This window comes from Schistocerca nitens, chromosome 6 (genome assembly GCF_023898315.1).
Source record: "Schistocerca nitens isolate TAMUIC-IGC-003100 chromosome 6, iqSchNite1.1, whole genome shotgun sequence".
NCBI lineage: Eukaryota > Metazoa > Arthropoda > Insecta > Orthoptera > Acrididae > Schistocerca > Schistocerca nitens.
The window spans coordinates 286,996,243-287,015,420 of NC_064619.1; the positions used below are offsets into that span (position 1 = coordinate 286,996,243).

The following is a 19,178-nucleotide window of genomic DNA, read 5'->3' on the forward strand; positions in this document are numbered from 1 at the left end:
TGTCGGAGCCTAGGACACGCTCGGGTCCTGCAAGAGACGGAAGTTAGCGATATTGTTCCGCAATCCTAGTCATCCGTTTTCAATCCTTTTGTAATCAGAAGTGACCTACGGTCTATTTTCACAGTCATCTGGAACTTCTAGCTGTGTGAAAAATTCTCAATAGATATGAGCTGGAAAAAAATGCTAATTCTGCGGCATAGGCCTATTCAATGTATATTTTAATAGAAATATCGTCACGGCCTGATACCTTGTTCATTTCGAGTAATTTCAGTTGTATTTCAACCTCACGAGTATTAATTTCAGTGCCTTAGACTTTTGAGTTTGTGAGAGTGCAATAAAACTCACAGTAGCAACACCTATACCGAGAAAACTTCCAAGTGGGAAACCTCGTCTCCCGATCTTCTAGAGAGACCGCTCTTTAAACGTTTCCTTCAGACGTTCTTGTGCATCCAGTAGTAGTGGCTTCTCTTCGTGGTTGTCATTTCTGTCCTGTCTGTATCGATCTGAAACACACGAGAAAAACCGAGCAAGGTAGAGCAGTGGTTAGCACACGGGACTCCCATTTGTGTGGGCGAAGGTTCAATCCTGCGTCCGGCCATCGTGATTTAGGTTTTCCGTGATTTTCCTAAATCGCTGGATGGTTCCTTTGAAAGGGCACGTCCGACTTCCTTCCCCATCCTTCCCTAATCTGATGAAATCGATGACCTCACTGTTTGGTCTCCTCCACCAACTCAACCCCCCCCCCCCCCCCCCCCACACACACAGGAGAAAAGTTACATCAGAATCCTGGAAGAAACAATGATACTCCATCAGCAGGTGCGACCACCTAGAAGCGTTGTAGCACAGCAGCCTGGTGCCCAGGTTGCGGATCAGTCGGTCTTGCGACTTTTACACATCTCTTAGTAGTCACCAGCCGATCGTAAACCTAGCCCGGAGATAAGGTATCCCAGCTACCTGATGGGATGCCACTGTCGGGAAATGCCGTAGTACTTGCTACGGGAAACCGATATATGTATCGGATGAGTTTCCCCCGCCATCTGCCACATTCTCTAAAATGAGGCATAGCAGCGTCTTCTACAGGACAAATCCATGGTCCTGTGAGAGAGATGACATCGAGTTTAGCAGTGGGCAGACTTAGCACTTCTTTCCCGTCATTTTGGTCCCCATTTCTTTGGCATAATGGCACAACGCTGGCGCCTGTCTAGTGACGCCAAGGTACTTGTCAGTGCTTCTTCAATGCACAACTGCACCTGTGGTGTCCACCCGCCGCAAATCCATGGAGACTGGGCGTCACGCAACGACGAGTGCTTGGCTCTTCTTCGCATTGAAGGCCAATCGTCATTACGCTGCACGTGACACAAGGGTTCCGTAGCAGTTTGCAGTTTGCGCTGCATGAGCTGGGCGTCCATGCTACGCATTTTAAAGCCATATCGCCCTCGTAAAGTGCAAGCTAAACGCGTGGGCATGGTGACAAATTCGCTGCATACAGAGTGTATGACATGGGACCAAGAACCTAACCTAGTGGGACTCTCGCTAGAATGCGGCGCTGTGAGATCAGGCCATCCTGTACCCTGACAGAATCTCCCAAATAGGTTTTCCCGAGACGTTCTGGTATCTCCTGCACAAAGAGTTCGTGCAAGAGACCCTGCGCCACGCGGAGTTGAATACATGTAATTCGTGTAGGAACACCGCCCCTAAGTCTTCCCAACGAGAGAGTTGGTGCAGTGGTTAAGACACTGGATTCATGTTTGGGAGGACGATGATTCAAAATCCATTCAGATTTTGATTTTTCGTGGCTACCCTAAATCACTTAAAACGAGTTCCGGCAGGGTTCCTTTCAGAAGGCAAGGCCTTTGCTAACCCATCCTACCTGAACCTGAGCTTGTCCTCCGTCGGTAATGGCTTCGTCGTACCGATGTGCAGTTACCTCCATTGCTTCTTCGTCAAGTAACAGTTGTTCAGACCACGCACGGATGCGAGGGAGAGGCGAAGCGTCAAGGGGGCCAGAGCACCTGTGAGAGAGAGAACTCGACAGTGCGTTATTACAAAATTAGTTGTGGACAACTATGTTATACGTATTTAGTGGTAATACCAAGAAGCTTTATGAGATGTACAGATACGAATGGCGTTCAGTAAATAATGCAACGCTTTTCTTTCTCGGCCAATTTCTGTTGAAAAAATTGGGAATTTTTGTGGGTCGTAGTGGAATATTTCCGCGTCAGCCCCTCTATTTCATGAAGTTCCGATAGGTGGCAGCGCTATAAGTAGCTTTCAAAATGTCGTCTGTAGCAGAGGTGTGTTTCAGGCAGAGAGCTGTTATTGGGTTTCTTTTTGCGAAAACCAGAGCATCGCTGATATTCATAGGCACTTGCAGAATTTCTACGGAGATCTGGCAGTGAAGAAAAGCACGGTGAGTTGTTGTGCGAGGAGTCTGTCATCATCGCAACAAGGTCGCGGAAACCCGTCCGATCTCCCGCGTGCCGGCCGATAGCACACAGCTATGACTCCTGCAATGTTGGAAAGTGCGCACACTCTCATTTGAGATGATCGACGGATCGCAAACACCTTGCCCCACAACTGAACGTCCCTGTTGCGCTGACACATTCGCCCACCAGTAGGGTACTCCAAGCTGTGTGCCTGCTGGCTTCCTCGTCGTCTAACAGAACACCATAGAGAACAACGAACGGCCATCTGTGAGCAATTGCTCGAGCTTTACGAGGCGGATGGTGACAATTTTTTGTCGAAGATCGTCACAGGTGACGAAAGACGGGTTTTTCGATCCCAACCGGAAACAAAGCGGTAATCCATGAAGTGGCACTAAACCACCTCTCCTCCGAATGTTCAAAGCTGCGTCCTCAGCCGGTAAAGTCATGGCGACGGACTTCTGGGATTCTGAAGGGGCTGTTCTGTTTTATATCCTCCTTCATGGTGCAACAATCAACTCTGAAGAGTACTATGTTACCCTCGGGAAACTGAAGAAACTACTTCATTGTGTTGTTGCCAAAAAGTGCACATTAACTTCTCCTTCACCATGACAACGCGAGGCCTCACACATGTCTTGCCCACCTGAGAGCAGCTCAGATAACTTTGTTGGACTATTTTTCCTCAGCATTCCTACACCCCGGATCTGTACAGTCCGACTTTCATCTCTTTGACCCAATGAAGGATGCACTCCGCGGGAAGCAGTACTTGGATGACAGGAAGGTTATTGATTCAGCAAGAAGTTGGTCCTGACCTCGAATAGTAGAGTGGTACCATGAGGGCATATAAACCCTCCCAGAAAGGTGGCGTAAGACCGTCACATTGAACGGAGATTATGTTGAAAAATGGGGTTTTGTAAACAAATTGTGTAATGGAATCCTGAAAAAACCTGCTTTCAGAAAAAAAAAATGTGTTGCATTCCTTATTGAACGCCCCTCGTAAAATCAGATGTAGAGAAACTGAAAGGAAGACATAGGTTAGTTTGGATGACTTTGAACAAATATACTGCATCTATAGGGGAAATCGCATACAAGACACTTGTACGATTAATTAAAGAGCATGGTTCCAGTGTTTGAAGTTTTTATCAAGTAGATATGACTCAAGAATTCGGATACTCACTGCCAGGATCGTAACAGGTTCCAGAATGAGATTTTCACTCTGCAGCGGAGTGTGCGCTGATATGAAACTTCCTGGCAGATTAAAACTGTGTGCCGGACCGAGACTCGAACTCGGGACCTTCGCGTTTCGCGGTCAGGTGCAAGTCTTCCAGAGCGCTTTTAAATTCTGAGTCTAATTCTGCATCACCTATCTCTTGCATATCAACTCCAGTTTCTTCTTCTACCACCTCATCAGACAATTCCTCCCCCTCATGTACTCTTTCCACTGACCCGCTCTCTCCTATGCTTTTAAATGTGGAATTCCCATTGCAGTCTTATTGGTATCACCCTTACCAACTTTTCTGTATACCGAGTGAGACCTTTCATCCATCGCTTCTTTTTCGATTTCTTCACATCTTCCGTGTAGCTATTTCGTCCTGGCTGCTCTGAAGTTACTATTAATTTCACTCCTAAGTGGTTTACGTGGCTGTATTCTTGTCTTTCCATAATAATTTTTGGTATTTATTTCATCGATCAACTGAAGTATTACTTCTGTTACCCAAGGTTTCTTAGCTGTTACTTCCCCAGAACCTATGTTTATCTGTCCAACACCTGCAACTGCCGTTTTTAGAGGTCTTCCTCTCCTCTCTACTCTTCAACGTAACTGCCCACTCCACATCCTTTGTGAACCTCAAATGCGTCTCATCATTCCTCAGTACTTGGTATCCCACTTTCTTCAAGATTGATTTTTCTGTACGATTATCTTAACCTTCAGTCTACTCTTCTTCATTTTTTCAATATCTGATTTCGGAATCTACGTCTGAGCATGATGCAATCCAACTGGAATCTTTCCCTATCTCCAGACTTTTTGCAAGTATACCTCCTCCTCTTGCGATACTTGAACAGAGTATTTACTATTGCCACTTTAAATTTACTGCAGAACTCAATTACACTTTTTCTGTCTCATTCCTAGTGCAAATCCCACATTCTCCTGTAACCCTGCTATTCCTTCCCCTACAACCGCGCTCTGGTCTCCCGTGATTATTAGATTTCATCTCCCTTTACTTACTTAGTTGCCCGTTCAAATTCCTCATACACTTTCTCTATCTCTTCATCTTGTGCTTGCAATGCTAGCATGTATACCTGAACTATCACTGTCGGCGTTGGTTTGTTGTCAAATATGATGAAAAAACAACTATAACTGAACTATTCACAGTTGCTCACTCTCTGCCCTAATTTCCTGTTCATACCGAATTCTACTTCCATTATACCATTTCGTCTTCATCTACATACTGTTACGGCGCAAAGTCAAGCGCCGGCACGCCAGTCGAGAATGACAGAGCAGTAAGGGTAGTGAGAAGACGCCAACCAATTTCACGGTGACCGATCCCTCTCCAGGACGACAACGCGACGGCAGAGGCCTCTATGCGAAGAGGACGTAGGCACCGCGCCCGACTGGTCGCAGCCCAGTTGAAGAGCAGCTTCAAGATTAGACGCTTGTATCGCAGCGACTTGGAATTGTTATACGAGAGAAACTTGATTATTTCGTATGTCACCCTTTGTTTGCGACACATCTGTGTAACACAAAGACTTTTAATTGCTCATTTTGTAATAAAACTCATTAATACGATTTGTTTGAATGTCGTCTAGCGATCCGAGGAAGCAGGTTTCCTAGACACCCCACTTTTGACGACTAGGCTGGATTCAGCACATACATACTACATGAGGCACCGTACAGTGCGTGGCGGAATGTACCCTGTACCTCTACTAGTCGCTTCCTTTCCTGTTCCACTAGCAGATAGAGCGCGGAAAAAACGACTGTCTACATGCCTCCGTATGGGCCTTAATTTCTCGTATCTTATTTCCGTGGTCCTTACGTGAAATGTATGTTGGCGACAGTAGGATCGTTCTGTAGTCAGCTTGAAATGCCAGTTCTATGAGTTTCCTCAACAGTGTTCCTCCAGGATTCCCATGAGAGTTCCTGAAGCATCTCCATAACACTTGCCTGTTGTTGGAACCTACTGGTTAACAAATCTTGCAGCCCATCCCTGCATTACTTCGATGTCTGTCTGTAATCAGACGTGGTGTCAATCACAGGTACTCGAACAGTACTCGATAATAGGTTGCACTAGCATCCTACATAAGATCTCCTTTATAAATGAAGCACACTTTCCCAAGATTCTTTCAATAAACCGAAGTCGACAATTCGCCTTCGCTACCACGATCCTCACATGCTCATTCCATTTCATAAGCTTTTCAGCATTACATCCAAATACTTAAACGATGTGACTGTGTCAAGCAGGACACCAGTAATGCTGTACCCAAATATTATGGGTTTATTCTTCCTACTCCATACACATTGACTTACATTTTTGTACATTTAGAGCCATAATATTAAGAGAGATAAGAGCATGTACAGAAGCATAAAGCCATTTTCCCCTTGCTCAGTACACAAATGGAATAGGAACGGAAATGGACAATACTGGTGAGATGTAGAAGGTGTGACAAAGTAATGAGACTGATTTACTTTGCAAGATGTGGCAACCCTGCAGGCTTGCGTAGGCACAATATCTTTGACCTTGGTCTATAAGCTGCTTCTAGTCCAAGCGGCACATCTATGCAACTGCTCAGTCGGGAGGTGTGCTGTAATAAGTTAACATGTTTTTGTGTCTCTCGTCACGGAAATAGAACCACATAATGTTGCGCAACAGTATGCCATTTCTTTTTGCTTTAAATTGGGTGGAAAAGAGACGACAACTTACGGTAAGCTTCAGAAGGCTTTGGAGAGGAGGTTATGTCAAGAGCTCAAGTTTTTTATTGGCATAGAATGTTTACTGAAGGCAGAACAAATGTTGAAGATGAGGACCACAGTGGACGACCATCAACCTCACGGATGGATGTCAACTTGACCAGGGTGCATGAACTCATATGATATGATCGAAGATTATCCATGAAAATGATTGCAGAAGAACTGAACATCAATCGAGAAACGGTTCGTCTAATAATAACTGAATATCTTGGCATGAGAAAGATTTGTGCAAAAATGGTCCCCATACTGCTCTGTCAGTACAGCAATCTTTAACCTCAAAACAAATATCAGTACTACCACAGTCACCTTATTCGCCAGATATCGCTGTGTGCAACTTTTTTCTATTTCCAAGAGTCAAAACGGCGGTCAAGGGACACCATTTTCAAACAACACAAGATGTCCAGAAAGCTGTGACGAGGGTCTTGGAGGATATTACAGAAGATGAGTTCCAGAAATGTTACCACCAATGGCAGAAGCGCTGGAAATAGCGTGTGCAGTCACAAGGGAAACTACTTTGAAGGAGACAACACGAAACTTGACTAAAACGGTAAGCAACTTTTTTTTTTTCACAAGAGTCTCGTTACTTTATTGTCACACCTCGTACCCTCTGCCATTCATTGTAGTCACTTGAGGAGTTGTGTAGGTGGAAATGCGGTAGCCGGACCCACATTTCCAGAATAGATGTTCAAATGTTTACGTAGCCAATAAAAAGCAGTATCGACATTGGGATATTTGTTTACGAAAACTGGGTTTTGGGGGACCCTATGTAAACGTAGTGAACGAGGTACATGGGTAAAGAAGGTGGGAAACCGTGTACTCGCTCTACTGTTGCCGACAGACCGCAAATGCGTGCCGTACTCGTGCAGTACACAGCCATCATACGAATCACTGAGACAGTCCGCGTGGCCGGAAGGCGTAGCCGCGGAGGCACAAACCACAGCACAGCCGGCGAGTCTGCGGGGGCAGCACCGCTGAGTTCCAGCGCGTCCGCAATGTCGCCGCGAGGCCGCAGACCCCCATCCCTTACCCCCACCCCCGAACCTCCCACCACTACATGCCGACGCCCAGGCATCCGCCGGACGCGCTGGTACCCCGTGCGCCCCCGCACCAGGCGGCTGGGCTCGACAAAGAAACAAATGCCAGCCACCTGCGTGTATTACGTGAAGCGACGAGTGTCGAGGTCCGATATTGCTTGCCTCCACATATGGGCCCCCAAATACGGTTTCCCAATACTGTGTGTTGCCGGTCGTGTAAACACTCCAAATGCTGATTTGGCTGCCAGATTTCAGCACACACATTCGATTTCCGCTGCATGTAAATTCTGTACGGTACAGTATTTGAGTCGTGACTAGGTCATCAGGTTCTTACTTGCTTTCCAAAATGTTGGTTGATGCGGACGAAGTGACTGTGTGTGCAAAAAAGATATTTAAGTGAATCAGTCTACATGTCATCTTTAGTACGTACAACGAGATACATAAATTTAGCGAGCGCAGGCATTCCCTGCGTGGGAATAGCGACCATCAGAAATTAAAACTGTAGAGCAGCCACAAATCGCATGATTTTTTATTTTGACATGTTTCACTCTACGAACGTGGACATCTTGCGAACTGTGGAAATAAAATGTATTACAACAACATACATTGAAGCAAAATCATACATTCAGATTACAACTTGATAACGTACATTATGTAGCCGAGGGCCACATGTTAAAAATACCGTGAAATGTATTCGCAGTTGCGACTACGGACAACGATCAACTATACAATGGTATGACGACAATGAAAATTTGTGTCGGACCAGGAGCCAGACGTTTTACTCTTTGGTTATCCGTGTACGACTCAATGCCAGATTCAAACTTACATATGTCGTCGTTCATGCGCCATAACTTGCACTCGTGTAATATTACATATTATGTAATTCTCGTACAGGAGTGCTGGTTGTGACACATGAACGTCAACATATGCGATGATGTGCAACCAAATTTGATTATGTGGTCCCGAGTTCTGAGTTTTTTGTGTAAGCGTGCAGTGTCAAGATTTATTTTGGATTCTTATCAAATCTTACGCGTCGGAAACGGTTCTTGAGTTTGTTCAAAGTCTGCACATATGCCTCTGAAGTAACAGTTGACCCTTTTGGCAACACATCTATCTGAATGACACCATCACTATCCCAAAAGGCCCTCATCGTGACTTTGCCAGTAAAGGGAACCGCCTGGAATTTCTTTATTTTAAGTTGTAACGAGTGTCTTGCAATGACGCCATTTTGATGGTCACTCCGGCTCTGCCATCTGTCGGAATTATTCAGAAATTCACACATGTGCAAAAGAAAATTTGAAGGTGTATACAGACGTATGTATAAAACTGTATGCAGTGCTGCTATGTAGATACATAATGAATGTATTGTTTTGCTGTATGTAGAATCTGAAAGCATGCATTATGTTTTCTAATGATATTTTTAAAAAATACCTAGATTCATTTTATTCGTGCAAGAGTAGAGTTTTTAGCGATTTCTCTGGCATACCTAGTACTGTTTGTGAGATTCTGCCACCAGAGCAACGCTTACGAACCGTTTCTCCCTTACATTTTAATGCCTTATGGTGCCTACATTTTTGGTACTTTCCCCTACGACAAATAATTTATGATTAACATAGTTAATATATCATAATCAAATGCATGCTCATCAGAAGCCTCCCATGTTCCACATGTAAAGGTATAACACTCTGCATGTCGTACAGCCTTTAAATACCACCGTCGTTGTGAGTCTTCAAGAGTCTTGGAAGGTGTAAGAGACGCGTGACGCACAGCGTCCAAAATGCGTCGGGCTAATGTCTCTAAAGCTCTTACGGACGCTTGACGTTCCGCATCCAAGTTCTGGAGGGAATGAGATTGCTCTGAGGTTTGCTGGTTTGGAGAAGCTTTCGCAGCTCGAGTTCTCTTAGAACTGTGCGCTAAGTCAGACTTACGTTTACGTTGCTTATAGTAATAGTTTTAAGTATAGTTCTTTGGCTTACCATCTGATTTTATTGTTCTATTCCCACCAAAACTCTCCAGCTATGGCAGGTTGTGAAGGAACTCAATAGCATATACCGTGTGCACAATAACAATGGATTTTAACTGTCATGAAATAATCTACAGACACAAAGAGTCGCCGACCATCGTGCCAGGGTCGTCTGCATGCCACACACGTATATCATATTCAAAAATGTTAATAATACACAAGAAGGTACAACTTTCTAGTAGCCTATGGTCTTCCGCAGGGTTCAAGCTATCCCCATACCAAATACCATCGGAATCAAAATCAAATGGCTCTGAGCACTATGGGACTCAACTGCTGAGGTCATTAGTCCCCTAGAACTTAGAACTAGTTAAACCTAACTAACCTAAGGACATCACACACATCCATGCCCGAGGCAGGATTCGAACCTGCGACCGTAGCGGTCTTGCGGTTCCAGACTGCAGCGCCTTTAACCGCACGGCCACTTCGGCCGGCACCATCGGAATCGATTGAGTGATGCCGGCCGGGGTGGCTGAGCGGTTCTAGGCGCTACAGTCTGGAGCCGCGCGACCGCTATGGTCGCAGGTTCGAATCCTGCCTTGGGCATGGATGTGTGTGATTTCCGTAGGTTAGTTAGGCTTAAGTAGTTGTAAGGGACTGATGACCTCAGAAGTTAAGTCCCATAGTGCTCAGAGCCATTTGAACCATTTTTTTTTTTTTTTTGCAATTAATAATACTGGTTTAGCATGGAGTAAACACGTTAAGAACTGAATAAGCATTGTATTGATTACGTGAATCATGTTACGTAGAAAATATTAACCAATAATAGCGTTTTTACAAATATGATAAAGTTCAAAAGTGAAAGAGTAAATAGCTTTTTCAAAGAGTAAATTTTTTCCATAATCTGCGTAATATTCTTCAAATTAATAAATATCTTGAACTACACACTTGGTAAAGCAGCCTATCTTCTTCTTTGGGGTTCAAGCTATATCATGATAAACTTCATGGATACCAGTTCAGCGGTTAGATCATGAAAATGTAGCAGAAACGGTTACTTTCGCATTTATAATATTATTATGAAAGTATACATTGGCACGAGCTAAAAACGTTGATGACTATAACACTATGTGATCGAAAGTATCCGGACACCCCCAAAACATACGTTTTTCATATTACGTGCATTGTGCTGCCACCTATTGCCAGGTACTCCATATCAGCGACCTCAGTAGTTATTAGATATCGTGAGAGAACAGAATGGGGCGTTCCGCGAAACTCACGAACGTTGAACGTGGTGATGATGATGTATGGTTCGTGGGGCGCTCAACTTTCGCGGTCATCAGCGCCCGTACAAAGTCCCAACTGTTACACAGTCCAATTTTTTTACACAGTCCAATCTAGCCACTGCCACGAATGATGATGATGATGATGATGATGATGATGATAAAATGATTGGGACAACACGAACACCCAGTCTCCGGACAGAGAAAATACCCAACCCGGGCGGGAATCGAACCCTGGACCCCCGTGATCCAGAGGCAGCAACGCTAGCCACTTTTTTTCATTTTGTTCGTTGTTGATCGTTGTGTTTGGTCGTTGCGGCCGTCACATGACATCCGGTCAAGTTTGCTTGTTGATCCTTCCACTCAGTTTTTTTATTAGAGGCCAACCAACTCTCTGACCGAGCACGCTGAGTTACCATGCCGGCACCACTAGACGACGAAGTGCGGACGACTTCGAAAGTGGTCAGGTGATTGGCTGTCAATTCTGTCATACGTCTGTAGCGAGATTTCCACACTCCTGAACATCCCTAGGTGTGATACTGAACCGGAAACGTGAAGGGACACATACAGCACAAAAGCGTACAGGCCGACCTCGTCTGTTGGCTGACAGAGACCGCCGAGAGTTGAAGAGTGTCGTAATGTGTAATAGGCAGACATCTATCCAGATCATCACTCAAGAATTCCAAACTGCATCAGGATCCACTGCAAGTACTATGACAGTTAGGCGGGTGATGAAAAAAACTTGGATTTAATGGTCGAGCGGCTCCTCATATGCCACACATCACGCCGGTAAATGCCAAACGACGTCTCGCTAGGTATAAAGAGCGTAAAAATTGGACAGTTGAACAGTGGAAAAACGTTGTCCAGAGTGACAAACCACGGTACGCAATGCGGCGATCCGATGACAAGGTGTGGGTATGGCGAATGACCAGTGAACGCCATCTGCCACAGTGTGTAATGCCAACAGTAAAACTCGGAGGCGGAGGTGTTATGGTGTGGTCGTGTTTTTCATGGAGAGGGCTTGCACCCCTTGCTGTGTTGCATGGGACTACTACAACAGAAGAGCAATTCGGGGATGGCGATTGCATCTTACAACACTATCGTGCACCTGTTCATATGCACGGGCTGTGGTGATGTGGTTACACGACAATAACATCCCTGTAATGGACTGGCCTATACAGAGCCCTGACCTGAATACTGTAGAACACCTTTGGGATGTATTGGAACGCAAACTTCGTGCCAGGCTTCACCGACCGACATCGATAGCTCTCCTCAGTGCAGCCCTCCGTGGAGAATAGGCTGCCATTCCCCAACAAATCTTCCAGCACCAGATTGAACGTATGCCTGCGAGAGTGGAAGCTGTCATCAAGGCTAAGGGTGGGTCAACACCATACTGAATTCGAGCATTATCGATGGAGGGCGCCACGAAGCTGTAAGTCATTTTCAGCCACGTGTCCGGATACTTTTGATCACATAGTGTAAACATTGGCTTCTTGCTGTTACCCACGGCTGTACTCGGGTACCAGTAAAATAAAATTACATGAAATACGCGTTTGGCTTTATTGGCCAGAAGACTGCTGTTGGGATGTCTATCTCGGTGCAAGTCTTTTTATTTGACGCCACTTCGGTGTCTTGGACTCGACGATGCTAAAATGGTGATGAGAACAACGCACACGTCCGTCGCGAGCAGAAAACGGACCGGGGCAGGAATTGAATTCACGTACCCACGTTCATAAAACGGCAACGCAAACCGTATGACCACGAGCTGTACAGGTAAGTATGGGTGCAACTAATGAGTTATAAGAGACGCATGACGCTCAGCGGCTAAATTGTGACGTGTTTGTATGATATTAGAATTGAAACGTGGATGAAAAACTAAGAGCATTGTTTAAACATTTTATTCATCACAATGAATCGTATTATGCAAAACATATCAAACAATAAAAGTATTTTCACAAATATAAAATCCAAAAGTCAAAGAGTAAATAGCTTTTCAAAAACTAAGTAGTGTTTCATGTTTCGTGTTGTACTCTTCAAATCAATAAATATGCAGTACTACGCACTTTATAGAGTCGTCTATGTTCTTCCTCAGCTTTCAGTCTACCTCCACACTAAATTTTATCAGAATCGATTGAGTCGCGGAAGTGTAACACGTAGTGTTACTTTCGCATTTATAATACTAGTATGGATTGGGGAGATGCGTACAAGTCGCACGCTCTTTAAGTGAACCAAGGCCCAAACAACTCGTTGTACAACTTATATATAGAAGAGATGCCCAGTTAATGGGGTGCTAAGGTAATAAACGGAAATTAAATCAAAGTAAAATAGATATATTCACACGCCATTGTTTGCTGATTATCATGTTATTTACGAAAGAGAAATTGACGTCAAGGTGAAACCATCTTCTACTCGCTATGGTGAAACATACATTGTGTTTGTGTGGTTTGTGGACAATTATTCTGAGGTTGTGTCCGTTGACTATTATGCCATGTACAACTGTGGCTGGTACGCTATTTCTGTTGCATGCATACTGCTTACGAGTACGATGTGTCCACATCCACAGTGTACTTGAAAATGAGCACAAACTCGAAACCAGCTACTAGTGCTGAATAAAATACTCATTTCAACTGGCAGCCTCGTAGAAATGATGATGTTCTTTAAGTTATAGTATTGTTTCAGTCTTAATTGTCTGCCTCTTCAGACATCCTGTAAACAATTTTGCACATTTCTTACGTATTACTTTACTATCAGCCTCAATTATTTTTACAACAGCATCATCTCCAATATCACCTGTATAGACACTATATTATTTTGCGAAGCATAAATTATTCTCTGGCTACTAAATTAGATGCCCGTGTAGAGCAAGGAGTGGTGAACAAGAGTCTTGTATGAACTGCTCGTACAAGAGCGGTTATTCCAAATGGCTGTTTCCTTTGTAGGTGACGAGATACTGGCGCTGAATGGAGAGCTGATGACGAGCTTGTCACACGCGGAAGCCATCGCAGCTTTCAAGAGGATCCGCTCGGGTCCCGTGGCACTGCGCGTCGCCCGCCGTACTGGACACGGCGCCAGGTGAGAAGGCCTCAGCCATGTCATAACACCACAGAACACCAAATTACAAGAAGGGGAAGTTCCATGTTAGATATGGAAGCAGAGCACGAGAGCAGCGCTCCTAGTGGCCTGGCAGTGAACTCTAACTTCAGAAAATATGAGGCAACATTCACATTTTTAATACGAAATACGCGATTTAGATGACAATATGTTTTATTTATACTTTATGGGTGGGCCTCGTAGACCAGGAGTAAAGTGTGTGCCTAGAAACTGAAAGGTATTTTCTTGTGGTCTTGCAGAGTAGCATATTTGTAGAAATCTCAGTCGAGACTAAGATTAAGTTCTCGTAGCTGGGGTACACAGCCATGCAAAATTATGTAAATGATGTTGTGGTCGTCTTTTGACCGTAAAATTGTTTATTTGTAAAACCCAATATCGCAGTTTCGATCGTGTGGCCATTATCAAGTGGAATAATTGCGTCTTAGCAGATATCAAAACATTCTGACATGACATGATACGCAAGCTGGTTCCATCGCATTTTGTTCCTGATTATGGCTTCTTGAGTGCATTACACTCTTTGAGGAGCATTCTGAATATGTTGCTCGTAATCTGCTTTGTTTTTGCATGCATCTACAACACTGTGTGTGGAGTAAATGATTCCATATTTGTTTTTCTTTCGTATGAAACAGAAGCTAGTATCGGGACATAGTGTTGTGTGGGCTCATATACACTTGTTCCTGCTTGCAAATCCGTGCGTGAACTGCTCGATTTAAATATTTTGAAGAATATTGTTGTCTGCCCCCGGTAGCTGAGTGGTCAGCGCGACAGAATGTCAATCCTAAGGGCTCGGGTTCGATTCCCGGCTGGGTCGGAGATTTCTCCCACTCAGGGACTAGGTGTTGTGTTGTCCTAATCCTCATCATTTCATCCCCATCGACGCGCAAGTCGCCGAAGTCGCGTGAAATCGAAAGACTTGCACCCGGCGAACGGTCTACCCGACGGGAGGCCCTAGTCACACGACATTTACATTTAGTATATTGTTAGTATTCTACTTTATATTTAGTTTACATTTATTTTTCATAATTTTCCGCATTTAATGGAGATCCCCATACTAGCTGCTTTCGACAGAATTGTCGTTCAGATTTCTTAGATCCTGTCACGAAATGAGTATGTATTTCTTCTTTGGACGGTGTTGCTTCTTGCCACTGAGTATAGTTTGCAGTATTAATGACTAAGGCATTCATTCTTCCTTGAGAAAGCTAAAACTGCAACAGTAGTCACGCGAATGTGTTCATACGTTAGAGTGGTACTGCAAACAATACGTTTTAGCAGAAGTCAGAGTACTACAGTAATCCTCCCACTCCAATGGAAATTGGAAAACAAATAATGCACATTATCATACTTTCATCACTGGATCTTCTAGTATTGTTTACTAAAGGCAGTTGCATTAAGTACGGCGGAAATACAGGGTGTATCAAAAAGAATCATCCGATTTGGCACGTCTGTATTTCTGAAACTAATAAACGTATACAATGAATTTGTTTATTGATGAACGAGAAACTCAATAAGTTTTATTTCATAGCTTTTCATAGGTGTTCAACACGCCCCCTTGAGATGCACGGTATATGTCAATGCGGTATTCAAATTGTTCCTACACTGCAGCGAGCTTGTCTTGAGTTACAGCTTTCACAGCTGCTGTTATGCGATGTCTCATCTCAATCGTTGTTGGTAACTGAGGCACATAAAAAGAGTCTTCTATAAACCCCCCACAAGAAATAACCACATACAGTCAGATCTGGTGACCTTGGAGGCCAGTAATAGAAGGCTAAATCATTTTTTCCAGTGCGACCGATCCATCGTTCAGTAATCCCTTGATTTAAAAATTCCCGCACTTCAAGGTGCTGCTACCTAGTGGGAACCATGTAAAACTTGAGAGTTTGCTCTTTCTAACAGTACGTTATTCCACGCACATATCTCAAATAACATAACAGTTATTATTTTCATTAAATCGAATGATTATTTTTGATACACCCTGTACTCGTACTTTCACGCAATACCACACAATCCCATGTACAATAATATGCAGATGTAGACTATTTTTGCTGCATAATAACACCTGGCACAATAACTACATAATCTGTCACTAATACTACAAAGAATACTCAGCGGGACCGAGCGAGGTGGCGCAGTGATAGCACACTGGACTCGCATTCGGGAGGACGACGGTTCAATCCCGCGTCCGGCCATCCTGATTTAGGTTTTCCGTGATTTCCCTAAATCGCTCCAGGCAAATGCTGGGATGGTTCCTTTGAAAGGGCACGGCCGACTTCCTACCCCATCCTTCCCTAATCCGATGAGACCGATGACCTCGCTGTTTGGTCTCGTCCCCCAAACAACCCAACACATACTCAGCGGCAAGAGGCAATACCATTCAAAGCAGAAATACATACTCATTCCGTAGCAAGAGTTATAAAGATGAATATAGTTATGTCAAATGATGCTAACATGGAATTTTCAACTAAATATGGGAAAGTAAAAAAACAGACGGGAACAAAAATAAGGTAGAATATGAGCAATATACCTACAATGCATTTAAATCAAGAATTTCACACACAGATCTGTAAGCAGGAACAAATGACCTCAGAGCACCATGTCACAAAACCAAATTGTTTCACACTGTCCAGTCACATTGATGTCACCACTTGTGAAAAGTCTGAGTAACCACTTTTGCAGTAAGGACCACAACGAAACGTGCAGGAAGAGTTTCAGTGAGGTTCTGGGGAGTACCTACAGGGATATGGAGCCATGCTGCCTCCAGTTCTGTGGCCAGCTGCAACAGCTTTCTCGATTATGAATCCATGAGTCACACAGGTCCAGTCGAGGTGGACCCACAAATTCTCGATTGGTTTTAAGACCAGCGAGTTTGGTGACCAAGGGAGTACGGTAAACTCATCCTGGTACTCTTCAAACCATGCACATACACTGTGAGCTGTGTAACAAATTGCACTGTCCTGGTAGTAGATGCCATTGAACTAAAGCAAAACAAACAGCGTGTAGGAGTAGACATGATCCACAAGGAAATGTGAATATTTGCGTTGACAGATTGTGCCATCCAGAATGACGAGATTATCCAGGGAACGCCATGAAAATATTCCACAGACCATAACGCTCCCGCCTCCAGCCTGGACCCTTCCAAGGGTTGTTGCGGCGTATCTGCTTTCAGATGTTTCACACCATGCATGCCAACAGCCATCTGTCCGATGGAGCATAAAACGTGATGCATCTACAAAGGCCACCTGTCACCACTCAGTGGATGTCCAGTTGCAGTATTGGTTTGCAAATTACAGATTTCGTCACCATTGAACAGCAATCAGCATGGTTGCATTAACCAGGTGCCTGCTCCAGAGGCCCATACACAGCAACATTCGCTGAATGGTCGTTGAGGAGATACTGTTGATAGCCCCTTGGTTTATCTGGGTGATCAGTTGCTCAACAGCTGCACGTATGTCGCCCATACATATCTCTACAGCCGTCATTCACCCCTGTCATTTATGGCCCGTGATGTAACACATTTAACTTGGCACCAGTTTTGGATAGCGACATTTCACCATGAACGGTACACTTTAACCATGGTGGCATGCAAACTGTTCATAAACTTACCCGTTTTGAAAATACTTCCACACTTTGCCCGGATGCCAATTACCCTGCCGTTTTGGACTCTGTTTATGCACTGCGACGATTGCACTTTTTCCCGCGTCTCTACAACACACTTCATATACCTTCTGCCGCTAATGCTGGCATCTTATTGCACGTTGGCATAGGCAGTAGTCACATTAACGGGACTGGATTATGTATGGGAAACAAAAACAGGCATGGAAGCATTTACTGCACACAGTATTACGGATTTGAGAAGAATTCAAGCAAAATAGGAGTAATATATTCACACTGAAATACACACACTAAATCGTAACAAGGAACACAATACTATGACTCCACTTCTGTTCTGAATGATACCAAAACAAATATGGAAGATTTTAAACCACCCTATAAGAAACTGAGATGAGGCATTGATACACTTGCAGTGCTCCAAGGGTCTAGCATGAACTAAGGCTTTGTTACTGGAAGTCCCTGTATGAGCTTCACCTCTTGCATAGCATGCTACCATCACTCTTGCTGTCTCTCCAAACATCTATAGGCCTCACTAGTGTTCTCCGTAGTGATGGCAGCCACATAACTTTGGTAAAGTCTAGGAACTCCATTTGTTACTGTGGATTTTACCCCGAGATGGGGAAAGGTAACGTGTAGTAATGACACACATACATATAATATGCATTTTATCGCTCCATCCACATGGGGGACGGTCGCAATGATGTCGATCCCACTCCATGGCATATAAAAGGTATTCGTTGAGGTGAGGTGGATGTCGGCCATAACGAGAATGAACGATGACGAATGTCGACAGTGCGGGGCTAGAGTGTGAATGCAAGAAAGCAGCGGAGGTAGTGAGGGCAGGATCTGCAGTATTGGTTGCAGGCCATTGTGATATCCTGGGGCCAGGACGATGATGACGAAGCCCTCAGACAAAAGTTGTGAAATGATTGCGACTTTGTCCAAATTGCTCAGAAGTTTGTATTTATGAGATAAATGTCAAGTCATAAATTACTTCTCGTCTTTACATTCCTCACGCCACTCCTGAACCATGTAATGATGTCTGACTCGTGTGAAGAGGGTGGGGAGTTCTGAAGTATCCATCGATAGTACTTGTAGCTTAAAGTCTGCAGGCAGAGCGAGCAATTCACTGTAGAGAACTTCTACGAGGTAGTTATGGAGATCATTTTTTTGAGTGGTGTGTATATGTAATAGCACAATACGTAATGCTTCTGTCCAGTGACTTCCTTCAGACATAAGAATGGCTTTAAGTATACAGTGCTATCATTCCTTTGTGGATGGTAGTTCACTGTGTGCGAACATTGTACACTGCAAAGATCACACAGTTTGCTAAATAGGAGCAACTCAAACAGTCTCATCCTTGGTCAGTGGTTATAGAGATCGGGCACACAAAACAAGATATTCATATATTAAGAAATATTCTCGTTGTCGTTTCTGCCATAATGTCCTTGAGGGGAATGGCTTCCACCCAGTATGTCAGATTTTCAATGACAGAGTATATAACAACACATTTCAGATTCAGGGAGAGGACCTACCTGGTCAAGGTGGGCATGTTGAAATCGACCTTTTGGAATCCCAAAACGACTGAATGGCGGCTGCGCATGACAACCCACTTTGCTGTGCTGGCAAACTGTGCTCATATATGTCCACTCTCAGCAATCATTTTTGACGTTAGACCAAGCAAAACAGTCCACGATGAGTCATGCAAATGGACATTTTGTGGAGTTAGTTAAATATGATCTTCCACACTTATTTGATCATGAGGTCAAATTCGATTTTGTGGAACTTCATGCATCA

General features: G+C 44.1%; 1 protein-coding gene across 1 annotated transcript in view; it reads left to right on the plus strand.

The window, feature by feature from the left end:
* Nucleotides 1-19,178, plus strand: part of LOC126263323 (serine/arginine repetitive matrix protein 1-like) — a 550,556-nt gene that overhangs the window by 519,025 nt on the left and 12,353 nt on the right. The window contains exon 16 of the mRNA XM_049960412.1: nucleotides 13,601-13,733. Within this exon, the coding sequence (XP_049816369.1) occupies nucleotides 13,601-13,733 (133 nt within the window). The remainder of the gene's footprint in view (nucleotides 1-13,600; nucleotides 13,734-19,178) is intronic.